The 16,295-nt window shown below is 39.3% G+C and overlaps 1 protein-coding gene across 1 annotated transcript in view; it reads left to right on the forward strand.

Annotated features, from left to right (window-relative positions):
- Positions 1-16,295, forward strand: part of LOC104143196 (transcription elongation factor A protein 1) — a 47,070-nt gene that overhangs the window by 7,011 nt on the left and 23,764 nt on the right. The window contains exons 7-8 of the mRNA XM_068932710.1: positions 220-321; positions 966-1,142. Of these exons, the coding sequence (XP_068788811.1) occupies positions 220-321; positions 966-1,142 (279 nt within the window). The remainder of the gene's footprint in view (positions 1-219; positions 322-965; positions 1,143-16,295) is intronic.

Raw genomic sequence — 16,295 nt, forward strand, 5'->3', positions numbered from 1 at the left:
AGTTACGGTAAACTTTGTTTTACTTGCAAATTGATCATACTGACTTGATGAAAAAAGCAAAATAAATATTATATTGCAATACCATTTATAGTGTTAGTTTTGAGGAAGAATTAGTTAAAATGCAAGACATTCTTTAAAGGAGAAACCAGAGATCTTGAAACAAGCATTAAAAAGGAACATCATTTTCAACATTCTCATAACTCTATCTTTCTTTCTTAGGGAGGTGCTCTATCATTGTATACAGCGCTTACAACACAACAAAAATTAGCAGGTGTTGTAGCACTCAGCTGTTGGCTTCCTCTACGGGCTTCTTTTCCTCAGGTATTTAGGCTTTTTCCTAGGCTAATTTACACTTGGGGAATGAGTGTTCTTGAAGATCTTCTCTTGTGCAGGAATTAGTGAACATTACCGAGTACTGACTGTGGTTGGGTAATTCAGAAGTTTTAAAAATAGGACCTTGAGGGTTTCGAATTGGGCAAGCAGGGAAAAAGAGGAAATAAGCAGTAGCTACTTCTGCTTAAAATGACATTCCTAGGAAATTTACAGGATCAAGCAAATGTTCCATGAAGATCAATTTTTCACTTTGCTGCTTGTTCTAGCTGCAAGACACTGTCTTATTAGAGAGTAAGTCGTGTAGGTAGTTAGACGAAATGTTAGGTGCTTTACTTGTCCAGGAACCGTGCTTTTTGAGAACTGTTCTGAAATTAGTACCAAATTTTTGTAATTTGAAGAGTTTTTTTATGTAATATGTGCAGAATTTACCGCTTAAGGAACTTGCAAGCTATTTGTGTGTGTGTGTGTGTGTGTGTGTTTTTTTCTTTATAATTCCATTTACTTCGTCACACCAGAATGAGCATCTGTCATAGTGTTACTTTATCTGCAGTATGTTAGCCTTACGTACCTCTGTGATTTTCCCCCCTCACTGACTGTCTTCTCTTCCCCTCTCTACTTCCCACCTTTGACAGGGCACTATCAGCAGTGTCAACAAGGAGATTCCTGTTCTTCAGTGCCATGGGGACTGTGACCCATTGGTTCCTTTAATGTTTGGTTCTCTTACTGTTGAGAAGCTAAAGAGTATGATAAATCCAGCCAATGTAACCTTCAGAACTTACTCAGGCATGATGCATAGCTCATGTATTGAGGTAATTTTCTAATTTCACAATGTTTTAGATCAGTGTGGTTAGTTTTTTTTTCCTCCTCAAAACAAATATGTAGAACTTTGGATTACGTTTTTGAAACAAGTCATTACAATCAAGTACTTATTGTTACTGAATAACTGCATGCTTGGCTGAAAAATCTTCCAAGGCAAGAGTTATATGATTAATGGGAACTATCTAGCTAGTTGTAACAAGTTCTTTAGAATACTCCTTTTATTTCTTCTTTTGGTCAGAAGACTTTTTTCATACCAAAATTATCACTGAATTGGAAGGCAGTTTGAATTCTCACAGCATAAATACAACCTGGTATTTTGGGGAGAAGAATCTTTCTAGTTTCACAGATGAATGTGAATGGAAATGTTGAAGGAATGGGGGGAAGGGATGACTTAAAGGAAAAGACATCTTCATACTGAGTTTATTGGTCTGATTCTGCAAGCAGCTGAGCTGATCTAATGGCTTGCTGCTGCCAGAAGAGGATAGGCTTGCTCTCTCTCCTGCACATGATCTTGTGGCCCGCTTTTTCTTCTTGCACTAGCTCTGGAGTTAATCAGAAACTTCTTTGAACTACTTGAACTTGCTAAAATGACAAAAGCTGCTAGCGTAAGCTTTTGCTGCTTTTGGGCCATTTATGCAATTTTACTGCATTTAGATAGTAATAGCATTGAGTTGTCACGCAGCTGTATTAATAGCAAATGTGCTGTATTTCTGGCAACATTGTCTTAATACTAGGTGATACAGAATTTTTTCCTAATTTGCACTTTTTTGGGTTATAACTTCAAGTATTTTCTAAGCCTGTGTAACTTGCCACCATCATAAAAAGATGTGCTCCTGTCAAATATTCTGATGAAGGAGCTGGTCTAGCTATAACAATTTTAAAAATTAAATTATTTTTAACCTAGTTCATTTTCTCAATCCAGTTTGAGAGAGGGGAAAGAGTGAGTCGTTTGCGCTCTTTTTCCTTGTGTTTTAGCCTCCTTTAAGTAAAGATACGCATAGTGCCTTCAAGAGTTACCTGCCTTGACTTGCTGCCTGCAAAGTGATAAAAGCCGATCAAGTAACTAATTATACAATTTTTATAGCCCAACTGCTTGTCATAACTGAAATGTTGAACCATTGTTTAGTGTAATTGAATGTATGTTAGTAGGGAGCTTCAACTAACATATACTTTTATTTTTGAACAGGAGATGATGGATGTAAAGCAGTTCATAGACAAACATCTACCTTCTGTAGACTGAAACAATATGTGAGAGGCCTTCTGTATAAATACACCAGCATCAACTGTGGTAGAGTGTTAATCTTTTCACATGCCTGATAGGAAGCGTTACTTCTGCACCTGCAGTGTTACTACTGTGTTGCAAATTTATACTTATGACAAGGATTAAATAATATACATGTACAAGAAATGGTAATCTTTTTAGTAATAATCATCCACTGATGGGACTATAAGAATGAGGCAGCTAGGTAACAATGCCAGAATGTAACCTGCTCATACTATTTTAAGATATGTCTGATTTTTTGATTGCAGAATTTTAAAGTATTTGTACAAGTAATTAAAGGCTCAGTTTGAATGAGCAACATAAATGTGACTGTTTAGTGTGCTTGAGATATGATCTTAATCATCACTGAAAATACATTAAAACATTTTGTTTACGTAATAGATGCATAAAATACGCAGCATGCAACTCAGTGGGCCTGTGATGGTAGAATAAATGTTACTGAAGACAAAGCAATGTTAAATGTTAATTGTTACTGCAGGTAAGGAGGGTAGTTTTCCTCCCAGAATGACTATGAGTCAGCAAAGGTACTTCCTGTATTTAAACCACCCTAATTTTTAACTGCTTTCATACAGGAAGATATTGTGGAAATTCTAAAGGGACTCCTTCCTTGTTAGACCATCATATATCGGTATCTTTTTGCCATTCGTGTTTATATTACTATAAATTGATGTCCGATACTGACTCAGAACAGAATTCTGAAGAAGTGTATAGGATTAATTTTGAGTTTCATTTAAAAATTCCTGTTGTCATATTGGATATTCATCTTGCGCTTTAGTCACTGTAATTTCTACTTGTGTGAAATGTTGATGATGTATTTTACCTGAGCAATTCCAGAATGTAGTTTTGATTTTTTTTTTGTTTACTTTGGAGTAGCCATCTGAAAACAATGCAGCTGTGCAGTTGTGCATTGTTGAAGTCTCATCTGCAACACAGGCATTGACTAACCGTAATTCTTCAGTAATATAATGGAAATTATAAGTGGAAGTGAGATAACTTAATCTTTAAATTGATACCTTCTGATGATTTCCTTTATTGCATGCCCAACATGAAATTTGATTTTTTTTTTCTCTGAAAAAGAACATGAAATTTTATTTTCAAATATATCACTTTACATTTCCCTAGATTAGTGTAGCAAAGGACTATGAAAAACTATTATGGGAAAAACAAACTACAGCATACAGAATGTCTTTTGTTTCAGAACCCTAAAATTCTGTAGTGCACTGGATTGCAGAATTTGATGAAGCGTGCCCAGCAGCCTTTTGCAGTTAAGAGCCTTAATTTGCCTTCTGGAAACAACTGTTTCAGTAGAGTTTAGAGGCAGTCACTGCACTAGGAGTGTTTTATAAAAAAATACGGTACAGTGTTTACTACATAACATGCTGTATAACAAAATGTTCTATACTAAAATGTTTGCAAGCAGAGAGTCCTATTTGGGTTACATCCATGTTGATGGCACTGTGCTTCGTACCTGCATATAAAGTTCTTACATCTCTCCCAGCTTAATCAAGTGATTCTCTTTCAGTGTGTATTAGCTCACACTAGAGGCATATGCCACTAAAATGCATAAATTGGGAATTATGCATTAATTGCATAATGCGTTCACCCTCTTTACCATAGCTGCTGCCAGAAATTGGAGTTGTTGACCTGGTCTGAGTACTCAGTTTTCCTTGCTCTTCTTCAGATGTTTTACACTTCATCTTTAGGAAGCTGTTTTTCTTTGCTAATCCAGTTTCTTTGGATTATTTAATACCTCTTAATACACAAAGTTGAAAAAGAGTTTTTCTCCAGATTGTGCTGAAACACTTTCAGAGATTGTGCCCCTCTGCATGAGGAGGGGGCCTGTCTTATTAGCTTCAGTTAGTTCATACCCTCAGTCATTCTGCTCTATGTATTTGTCAATTTGTCTTTCAGTTAATTTACTTCACAAAAGAAACCACAATATTCTCACTGTAGTTGTGCCAAAGTTACATTGAGAAAACAGTATTTCCTAGCTGGAGTCATTCCCAATTTTCATTAGCCAATTTTGCAGTCTTGCTGCATTGCAAACTTGGTAAGCCAGCTCTATGTTTTTTCCCCTAGCTTTTAGCTTGATCTCCGTTCCCCTTTTGTCTACATTATTCCTTGAACATTGGCGTATTTCCAAAGTTCGGCACGTGCTTCTGACTTTTCTTTCCTATTTTCTTGTCCCGTTTGGAAATCGCTTGGTATCTCTGTTCAGATCTCTGCTCAGCTTCTAATTCAGTATCTGTTCATTTCACCAATATGTTCTTTCTTCTGCTGGAATTAATTTAAAAAACTATTTCTAAGATATTAAAATGAGATCAGTTCTAGCTTTAATCTCTGTTAGCTCAACAACACTTTCTTCTGTTTGATGCATTCTTTTCAGAGCTTGTGGCCAGTTTCTAGTACTTAATGCATTTTTATTCAAGTCAGCTTCAGCTGTTGTCTCCTTGATGCCTTCAGATGTTCTTCTAGAAGTGAATGCTTTGTGTACTAACTCTAGCGTAACAAGATTTTTTTTCATACTGTTGTGTTGCTGCCTGCTTTATCTGTAAAGAGCTTTGTTACCAATATAAATATAAGTAAATGTCTTGACTCATTCTGAACTTCTGTATTCTAGGAAGAAATCTTCCTTTCAAGTTTTATTTTGGCGGGGGAAGATAAGCATGTCGTAATTGGGGGTGTTAAAGAGCCCAGATGCTAGAGGAAGTTTCAAGGATGCATTTGAAGCCTGTTGTGTTTCCTCCCATAGTACAGCATGTCTCTTTAGCTCCTGTCTTTTGTAATTTCCCAGCTATTTGGAAACCTGAGTGTATGATTCTGTAGCTGAGCTTCTTCACTGTCTGATGTGATTTGATGCTGGGATTATTGTCATAATTGGCATGTGTTTTAGGCTGAACAATAATTTGGCCGTAGGATTTTTGTGCTTTTTGTTTTCTGTTCTTTTTAATGATGCTCTACTAAAAGGGAGGAGTTGGACTGTCAGTGTTCTGAATACCAAGATCCTGTCCTCCTAACCTAAAATTTGAAACTGTCCGATAATGAATATTTATCTTTTTGTGATGTTAAACTTTCCCAAAAGAGAGATGATACCTACCAAGTGTGTGAAAACAATGATACGAAAATTTATTTTGTTTGTAGACCACTTTATTTCAATGGGTATCTAACTCCCTCATAATACGTTTTTAATTTCAAATTGATACTTAAATTTTACTGTAGTTTTATGTAATCAGAAGCCTGAGTTCTTGTTGGAATTCTGCCTACTTGTTAATAAACACAGACTGAATTATGTATTGTAGGCTAAATCCTCTAGCCATTCCTGAGGTAAAACTATACTGGGGTCTGTACCCTAGTGAGGGCTGTACGATTTGGTTTTTACCTCCTATCTTGTATAATTACAACACAGTAGATTGCTGAAAAGCACTGTACACTGTAACTGGTATTAGAACTGTTAATTAAAACACATTCTCTCTAATGGAGTACATTGCACTTCATTAAAAATATTAGGTTGCATCTTTTATGTAGAGATGCTATTTGACATGTTAACAGATTTGATCAACAACATACTGTGTAAAGATGTTAATGAAGCCATACGTGAAAGGCCTGGGTATCTTAAATTTTATAAAGAAATACTGAACACTTGCTCTTTGTGTTATGAAGTATTAGCAATTTATATTTAATTAAACCCTTAAGATGTAATTTACTTAATTTGCTCATTTTATTTATGATAAGAAATCTGAACTTTTGTTGAAATTATTTCTGATGGGGAAAGTGTGAAATCTTTCAGTTTTTATAATTACGAAATAAATTTCAGTCAGTGTTTGGGAAAGTACTAAAGACTTTTTCATACTTACCTGAAAGATGTCCAGGTTTCATGTGCTGTATAACAGGCACTTCAGACGCTTCTTGCAAATATATTTCATTGTAATGTATGTATGATTCTATAATACAAAAGAGTGCTGATTTGTAGTTACTAAAAAGGAACAACCATCAGTCAGGACCAGTTCGTGTTTTGCTGCCTTGTTGAGAGCGTGTGAAGTATAATACCATTTTTCATATTCAAAGTTAATTTTCACTTAATGTGCTTTCTTTGAATTTGCAGTAATTTTAAAGGGAGAGAAAATAATTTTTTTTCCCTAATACTTTATTCTAGGACACTGCAGAACCAGTCTTCAGACTGTGTACTGTTATGCTTTTCTTTGGGGGTTCTGCAGTGTCAGGGAAGCCTTTCCAGTTATTAGGTTTAGGTTAACTGTAGTGTTTGAGGTTGATCAGTGGTATAGGTACTATGAGGCACTGTCTGGAAAAAATGTGGAGATTACGTAGGAAGAGATACTGTCCTTAGCTGAAGAAATTTGAGAGGGGCACAGGATTATCCTGTAGTCAAGGTAGACTTTCCTTCTCAGGAGCACTTTAAAGCAACTGAAAGACTGCTTGTCTCCAACAATGGCATCTAAAAGTCAGTGTGGAGTATTATGTTTATGAAGTTCATGAATGTATGGAAATGCATGTCAGACGCAGTGCTATATGTGAATATTTGCAGGTAACAATATATGAAGAGCTAATAACAATAAAGATGCAATAATATGCACAGTAATATGTCAGTTCATATATATATATTTCATGATAACATACTGAAGTAATCTTCAACTTTAAATTACTTTCAGACCTCGCATCCCTTTTAGAAACAGTGTAATTGCAAGGAGGAAAGTTGCCAGAATTAGTATAATAAAAAATTACAATGTACTATTGTATTAAACTTTATGAAACACAGGATGAAACCTCTGCTGTAGTAAATTAAGAAGGTGACTCACATGATAGGAAATTTTGAAAATGTCCATAGCTAACTTGGAAATGTGATTCTTTTGACGAATAGTAGGTGTAGAATAACAGAAATTTTTGTTTGCTTGCCACTATCATGTTACACCATTTGCCTTTGGAATAACAGGTTTTGTTAATTCTCTTTGAGTGAAATGAGTACCTTTGATGTAGCTGATGGAAATAATTTGCTAACTATGTAGTTAGCAGTAAATACTATTGTATTTAAAATGATCTTGGGGGTCTTTAAAAGACTTGAGTATTTTGAGTCATATTAAAAAAAAAAAAAAAAAAAAAGCAGAGGTTGTCCTAGAAATAGAGAATGTAGCTTGCTGGAAGGACAGTCTAATAATGTGGCCCTAAAAATCAGATATTTTCTTAAGCATTTTCCAGTTTTCACAAATAAATATCCCCGATTATGTATTACAATACAAAATATGAAAATAACTCATCACTTCTTGAAATGAACTTAAAAATGTATTGCGAACACCAGAATTTGAAAATGATGCTCCAGATTATACACCTATAATCTACAGCTAGTCCAGGGAAATTAAAAACAAAAAGAATTCCTGGTGAGCGATAATCGAGATGCACATTACAGTTTTAGAATATTTTTCAGAGAACGTTGCAGTTAAGCGGGAGCAAAATGCCAATTTGCTGCAGCTCCCTTCACGTAGCTGTGAATGGACTACTCTTCCTACCCACTCCATCACCCCATGAGTAACAAGGATCATCTGGCTGTTTTAGACTGGCTCAAGTTCTGTTCTGATGGAGCCAAGTTATTACACTTAAGGCTCAAATAAAGAGGAGTAATGAGTGTAATACATGATTACATAAAACCTCTTAGAATGCCGCCTTGAATTTTGTATTTTGCATGGTTGTGCTAACATTTAATTAGAGGAGCTTCTTTCATACAGAATGTCAGTTATGAAAATGGATTTTCATTGTATCTATAGGCGTTCAGAGATCTTCTGCCTTAAGTTTTGTGTGCTGTTCTTTGCCCCCTCCACTCCTCTCCCCATTAATTTCTCAAGATGCCATCTCATAACACAGGAGACTAGTAAAAGCCTACAATGTTTCACATGTGCATCCTCTCAAGAGTCTTTTCTGGCTATTAATCTTAAAATTTGTTAAGTGCCTATGGGCCAACAAATAATAGGCTGTAGTGAGTTAGACGTTGGCTCTTTACAGCAGCATGTGTACAGTACTTCTCAGAGAATGATAAAAGGCTGATGAGAATATGCTATGACTGGTAAATGCAGTGCAAAACACGCCATGTTATTTCTGCTTTCTGATAAGGTTATGTAGGAGAAAGAAGCTAAACAGGAAAAGGCTATATATTTAACTTTATGTGCTCTTTTTTCTGCTACTGTTCTTTAGACTTTTAAAAGGCATATTTTTTGAATAAAAGAGATTGCTGCTACAAAGCTGCTTGTTTTAGAACTATCTAAAAATAGAACAACTATGCAGTGTACTGCGCATTTCTTTATTGTAAAGAATTGCAGTCAGGATGATAGAGCAGCTAATAAACAATCTGGTGAGTACTGGTTCAGATAATTGAGCATCATTCTGATATTGTAGCAAGTAATACAAGCAGTGTAAGCTGAGTTTTGTTGTTTCATTTTAATGCAGCCGTTTTCAGAAAAGGATATGCATTACCCTCTGGTTAGTCTTTTATTTCCCTCTTGACATGTTTTTCTAACGCTACTTATTTTTATTAGTTGAGATGTTAAACATGTATGACTTGCTTTCCCCTTATAATCCTGCAGCATGCCCTTTATTAGTGCTACATAGCATTTAAGTTAACATTACCATTTCTTTACTAAATGCATTTTGAATGTTAATAGGGTTGCATCTGCAATTTTGAGCTCTTTCCAGGCTTTTCCGATTAATAAGGTATTGAATGGTATTTTTTAAAAAATAAATACTTTAAATATATTTGAACTCTGTAAATTCTTTCAAGTAATCAAACTGACTTGAGATTTCTAGTTTTCCGATAGTGTTATCGCTGACATAACTTGGACCAACTGTAGAACATGTACCAGCATGTTATAGTGTTAGGAGTTATAGAGTGTTATAGTTATAGAGTATAGGAGTTATAGTGTTACAGTTGTGAGAAAAATGATAATTGTTATTTGAGGTTATCATCTTTTTTTAATGATGAGGTTGTCATTACCAGTACTGGGTTACTGCATCTAGACAAAATTTAGTTAAACCTGAATTGACATGACACCTTAAATGTTGTGGTGAGCGTTGCTGTACTTTTTTTTCCAAAATCTGTCCCTGAAAGAAAAGATGCCTTTCGTTAGGGAATCCTTTCTGTGTGTTTTTCCTTTGGGCAAAAACAAACACAAAAGCTGTAGACTAAGTTTTTCTGTATGTTTGTCCAGTTCATGGCCCAGATCTAACTTGTGGAAAGATCCTACCTAGCTCCCAAATGACTTTTACTGCTTCTACTGTACCTTTTAATTGTTAAATGCAACTACCGTCCTTCTGCATGCATTGAGCATTATGTAGAAGTGCCTTAAAACTACCCTTCTCAATATGGCTTCAAAATGTAAGATAGACTTGCTGTATACATGACACGCCAGTACACTGCCAACACTCTGTGCTATAATTCCTTCCTTAAGTATCAGCTCACAGAAAACACCCATGCTGCCTTTTCTCCAAAGTGTACATATTTTGCAGTCCTCAGTTGTACAACTCAGGGATCTGCATTAGACCCCTCAGGGCTAATGGATTTCAGAAGCATGTGTAGGCACCTCCTGAATCTTAGCAGGGGATAATCTTCAAACAATCATTATGTAACCTTCAGATATGCTTTTTATTTTCCTGAAGTAAACGTTTTATTTTTCAGAGAAAATGGCTGGACGATGTTCCCCCCCCCACCCCCCCCCCCGACTGAATTCCTCACATAAGAAGGCATGTACCATTTGAACGGCATTTTGTTTTCCTGCTTTGCCGTTATTTATGAATCAAGTTCCAATGTAATTTTTGACAAACTTTATAAATGCAGTCTACTCCACTTGAACATATACAAGCTGCAGACTACTTTTAAGACTCGGAAGCACTGGTAGCACATTTCAGTGTGGTATTTGGTTAAAAGAAAGATTCTTCCTCATCTTCTCCAGATTCTCAATTCTGGGCTTACTCTAAAATTGCAACTGAGAAATTCTCAGTGTTACACAAATGCAACTCCTTTAAATTTAGATTGTTTTCAGTTACAGGGAGGAGGGAATCTTCCATCTATTTGAAGTTAACAAAATAAATATCTGCTATTCCTCAGAAACTTTTGACAGCTGAAGAAAACCTTGAGAGCATCAAAGAGCGGATTACTTATGGCATCTTTTGCCTGTGTTACGCATTGTAGGAACTGGAGCACGAACTAGGAGACAGCGGATTATACTTGCTGCCTGGAAGAACAACGTTTCCCCCAGCTAAGGGTAGTAAACTGGGGCTGCAAACGATAACGCATCGTACGAGTTCAATCCGCTGAGCTACCCTGGCTGGAGCGTGTGTTTCACCCCCGCTCCCGCCGGGACGGAGCCGCCCCCGGCGCCGCCTCGGCGCTCGAGCGCCGCTCCGTCCCTGAAGGGCGCAGGGGCCGGGCCGGGCCGGGCCGGGCCCCTTCCAGGAGCGTTGCCGTTTCACTGCGCCTCGCAACGCCAAGGAAAGGGATGCGGCGCGGGCGCCCAAGTCCCCCCGGCCCCGGCCCCGGCCCCTCCGCGCGCGCGGCCGCCCGCAGCCCCGCCCGCCCCGCCGGCGCGCGAACCGCCTCGGCGTGCCTCAGCGCTGCCTGGCTCCTGCGGCCGGCGCTCGATGAGCGCTGCCTGGCGGCGCCGCCGCCGCCGTCCGCGCCGCTCTGGCTGCTGGGTGGCGGCGTTGTTCCGCGGCCTGGCTCCATTTCTGCCTGCAGAGCCCGGCGGGCGGCGGCCGCCGCGACCGCTCTCCGCGGCCCTACGGCGCGTGTGCTCCGCAGGCTTTAGCTGCCACGTAGCCGGCCGGACCCTGCTCGGGCCGCAGCAGCCATGACCACGGAGGACGAGATCATCCGTATTGCCAAGAAGATGGACAAGATGGTGCAGAAGAAGAACGCGGTGAGCGGGGCCGGGGACCGGGGCGGGCCGGACGCGGCTCGACCGCAGCGCGGAGCCGGCGCGGGCCTTAGCGCACCCCCAGCCGGCTCCGCGCTCCCGCCTGTGACCTGGCCCTGGGCCCGGGCTGGCAGCGATCCGGTCCCACCCCCCCGCCCGCCGCGCGGCGCTGGGGCCGCCAGGGAGGAGGGAGCGAGGGCAGCGGCGTTCGCGGGTGGCGCTCACCCCTGCGGCGAGGGCCTCGCAGCGGCGCTGCCGCCGCCGCCGCTGTGCCTCCCTCCGCGGGCCCGGCCGCGGATCCTTCCCCCGGCTCCGAGCGCTCCCTTTCCCGTCCCCACCGCCTGGCTTCCTCGGGGCGCCGCGCGCGGCTGGCTGGCGGCGGCGGAGCGCCGGCCGCGTCCCTCGTCCCCGCCCGCCCTTCGTGGCGGGAGAGGACGTGGAGCCGGCGCGAGCCCGGCCCCGGCGCGTGGCGCCTCTCGCGCGCCGCCCCTCCCCCCCAACCGTCGTGGTCTCGCGCGCCCGCGTGTCTCCCCCTCCCCCCCCCACGCTCAACCGTCGTGGCCGCGCGCCGCCTCGCGCGCCCGCTCTCTGCGGCTTCGTGGGACCCTGGCCTCGGCGCTCGCTGCGCGCTGGAGATCCGTGGGGGTTTTCCCCCGAGCGCTCTTCCGCGTCGGCCGCGCGTCCAGCCGGGCGCAGGGCCTTGTCAGCGGTAGCGCGTCGCACGCCCAGAGCCGCGGTACTGACTCCGAGCACCATTTCACACCGCCTTTCTGTCCGATCACAATATCGGTCTCTAAAGAGCGGAGGGGGAGTGAGCTGATTTGGGGAATCCAGTCGGCTTTTTCACTAGAGGAAAATGGGTATGGGAGCCATCTCATTTAGATGTTCTCTTTTCGCTTTTAAGCGTGAAAGGTGAAGTTTTATGTGGCGTATTTAAATTAAAATGAACGAGGAACCCTACTCCAGCTCCGACAGGGTGGTAGGAGTTCTGTGGACAAGCTCGTGAAGCAGATGTGGAGTGTGAGCTGCTTTTGTAACCTGGAACAAAGTACAAATACCAATTTTATTTTCTGTATTAATTCAAGAAATAACTTCTGCCTCAGAACAGAGGTAGAGTTTTAAGTTGAGTTGGCTTAGTTTAAGTGTTATTCTTATATAATCCCCTGATATAGAACTTGTTCAGGTAACATGTAATGTCCATACTATGCATATAAACACATCAGAATATGTAAAATTATTGTATACAGCAACTGCTGAATAGCTGATGATGATTACATATAAAATAGTTTACAAGTGAATTATGAACTCGTTTCATTTATTAGCACGTTTTGTTCTTTAGCATGCTGGCACCTTGGTATTTTTTCTCAAGTTGTATATTTCAGTTTTTGATACTGTCCTTGCCAGCCGTGTATTTTAGTACACAAAATTGAATTTTTTCCGTATGTTATGATAAGGCATTAAATCTTAAATATGGTAGTTTAGAACCGAGCTGTGTGGTACTCAGTTTATGAAAGTCTTAACAGATGCAGCAAGAAATTATTGTTTTCCCCTCTTTAAGATAATGAAAACTATAAATAACTTTTATTATTTTTATTCAGTTTGCATAATTATAGGCATATTGATTTTATTAAACCCAAAACAGCCAATTGATTGTGAATCCAAACGAGTTCTTTGTAACTACATGTAAGCTATGCTTTGTTGTGTTGCAAAACTCTTGATGTTCATGGTAGTATATGGTTTAGCTGCAGAGTCGCCCCTTCTAATGGTAGCGTGAAAATGGGAACCTTGTCTGGTGGAATGAATTTTCTATAACCAACTTTTATTCTTTCATATATTAAAAAAAAAAAAAACTGGCTTCCCCCCGGTGTTTGATGATTAGGACATACCTGATAAGGATTTACTTAGACTTTAGATGGTTAGATCCAAAAGCATGTTCCTTGGTACAGATACGTAAAATAGATATCGAAAAAGTCTCCAGAAAAGAGATATCTGAAATTCTGTTACATCACTCTTGTTGCTTTGCCATTATAGAGACGTTCAGTGTTAGCGTCTAAGACCTACAGATTGTTCCTGTGCTGAGAGCATGATCAGGTGCTAGGAGTCCACTGACAGGATCAACGTTTTTATATCAAACAGTGCCAACAAATGCTTTAAAGAACATAACTGACAGAAGGAACAGTAAGTTGTGTCTAATGTATTCAGCCAGTGGGGTTAGAGTTGCAGTAACTATGCCCTTCTCACACTCAAAGGTGTTCAGCTCTTTTCAGCTCCCTTCCAAACCAGTCTTTGAGCTTTTCTGGGATTCTGTAATTCTGAGCTCTTCCTTTTTCTTTTCTTTTCTTTTTTTTTTTTTTAATTTTCCGTTCCTCTTGCTGTTCAGTCAGTTCTATTTTATATGGAGGACTTCTGATAATGGAAAGTGACAACTTCCAGATAATACAGGAATGGCCACTGGTGCTGGGGAGCGTCAGTGCAGAGGTACTATAAATGCTCCTGGTGACCATAGTGTACTTCTTGGGGATGTGGAAGGCTTAGAAGTTTGGGTGTAATGCTTAACAGCAGCTGGGGACATGTATTCACGCTCTAGTGCATGCAACCCAAATAACTTTCAGAGCTCTTGTGAGTGGTGTAGTGTCTTTGTTGGGGTCAGTTTAGATCTGACATGGTCAAACCCAGTGAGCGCAGCTGGATCCTGACTGCGTCTGGGTGGAGCCAGTGGGTGTGTCTGCAGCACAGTCCTAGGAGCAAGAGTACAGGGTGCTCCCCAAGCCTTTGTGGTCTTGTGCTTAGCTTGAACAGAGCTCATTCATTCCAGCTCCTTACCACACATAAGTGGCTCTATTTGCTTGATGCTGTGTCTCAAAAAGCTGGTGACATTGAGGACCAGAGCTGCATCTGTGGGAGACAGGAGAGGACGTGCATCTGGATTTAACGTGGTAGATTTCTCCCTCTGTGTTTTTTCTTAGTAATCTTGATCCATTATAAGGTATTTCTTTCTGAATTGCGCAATATGATTTCTTACTTTATCCTGTCCTACAATTAAAACACTTAAGTTTAGCAAAATTATGAGACCACTTCTGCGAAGATGTACTTCGTTGTCTCGCAAAGATGAAGTTAAATTGAGAAATGCATTCTTAACGTATTGGATATATATTGATAAGATTTGTTACTGTATATTGATATGATATAATAATAAACATATTGGATGATGATGTTCCTGACAACTTATGTTCCTTTCCTTAGTTTTCCTCAGTACAAACAAGAATTTCTCAACAGCTTTTATATGCTGCCAGTACCCCTTTTTGAAATAAAAAACACATTTTTGTGTTGGAGTGTGTATTTGGTGCATGTCCTTGAATGAGAATGATTTCATGAAACCCATCAATAAAAATAAAAGCTTTGATACTTTTTCACTCTGAACTTGTCAAGAAACAGATGGGAAGAGGTGCCATATCCTAATCTGTCATCAAAAAGGTGACTATGCTGCTTATGACAAAGTGCTGTTTGGCATTTCTTTTGATGAGTTGAAAAGGCTGTCAGTGCAGACACCTTTCCTGAGTCAGACTCTTGGTGATTTGCCTTGACTAAAGATTTAATTGTAGGTACTCAGAACTAATAATTATATCAGTTAAGTGATGATATATATTTATATATATATTTATATATAGTTTTTTTAATTTAGAGGACAAAAAATGATGCAATGCTGTATTTAATATGCTGTTAGAAACATATTTCTGCTGTCATGTCGAAGATTGGCTGCTTATTTCAAATAGATGTTGTCCTTCCTTCAGAAGGAGTGTGATTGCGTTAAAATGTGTGTTGTGCCTTCTTGTGACTTTTGTCGTATGTAATTACACTTTTCTTCCATGAAGTTGCTGTAATGAATAAGTATGAAAGATAAGGTTGCACACATGGATTTTAAAAACTCAAGAACAGCTGAGAAGACTTAGGGAAGAAAATGTATGATTATTTCATCTTATTGAAAGTTCACTCCCTTAAGTAGAACAGAATTGTAACTGAGTAGCTGTGCTGTCTTCAGGAATTTACTCTGTTTTCTTATAGCCTGAAGCATAGCTTTAAAGTATGAATATATAACGTCTTTCTGGTATTATAATCTGATCAATTGGGAGAGGCTGAGAGGAGTGATCTGCTAAATCCGTATCAGGTAGATACTGAAATTTCAAGTAACAAGGTAAATGTAAAATTGTTGCTTCCTTTCTATGCATAAAACCCGTTTAAAGTATTTTCGTTTGTGGTAGATAAATGATCATGCAAGACCCAGTAGAGAGAAAATGAAACGTTAATACAACTTTCAGCCAAGTGGAATGGGTCATTGTCTTTCTTTTTCTATAAAATAATATAGAAGAGATTTGCAAAGAAGATTTATAATAATATTTTTGGTAATTTTTTTCTCTCAAAAAAAAAAAAACTTTCATGAGAGAAGTTGGAATTATGGGTCTTTCTATGCAACTTCCACTCTGAGGTAAAGAGGACATTTACCTTTAAGAAAAATGATTATTAAAAAAACCCGTTTAGCTGCTTTGATAATATAAATTCATTTTGAAATTAATTTTAAAAGCATGTAATTCTCAGTACGCTTAATACAACTAAGGAGAAGAGTTAAGGCTTAGAAAGCATTAATATGTTACAAATTTTTTATGTTTCAATGTAGAAAATCACATGAAATGTTGATAACGTACTCTGCGTAGAGGATGCCTTTTTATTTGTGGCATAGTTTGTGAAACTACTATGTATGAGTTTATTAGTTCTGGAAAAGGTTTAAACTAAGAATAGCGTTCCTTTGACACAATTTAAAAGAAATTTTATACAGGCAAATTGTTTTGACTTAATGTATTTCTAAGATGAGGTAAAAAGAGCATTATAATTCTTCATTTGGCCTACCGTATCATTGTTATGCTGAAATACTAGAGTACAATATCTTGGGTTTA

The sequence above is a fragment of the Struthio camelus genome, chromosome 2 (genome assembly GCF_040807025.1).
Source record: "Struthio camelus isolate bStrCam1 chromosome 2, bStrCam1.hap1, whole genome shotgun sequence".
NCBI classification, from domain to species: Eukaryota; Metazoa; Chordata; class Aves; order Struthioniformes; family Struthionidae; genus Struthio; species Struthio camelus.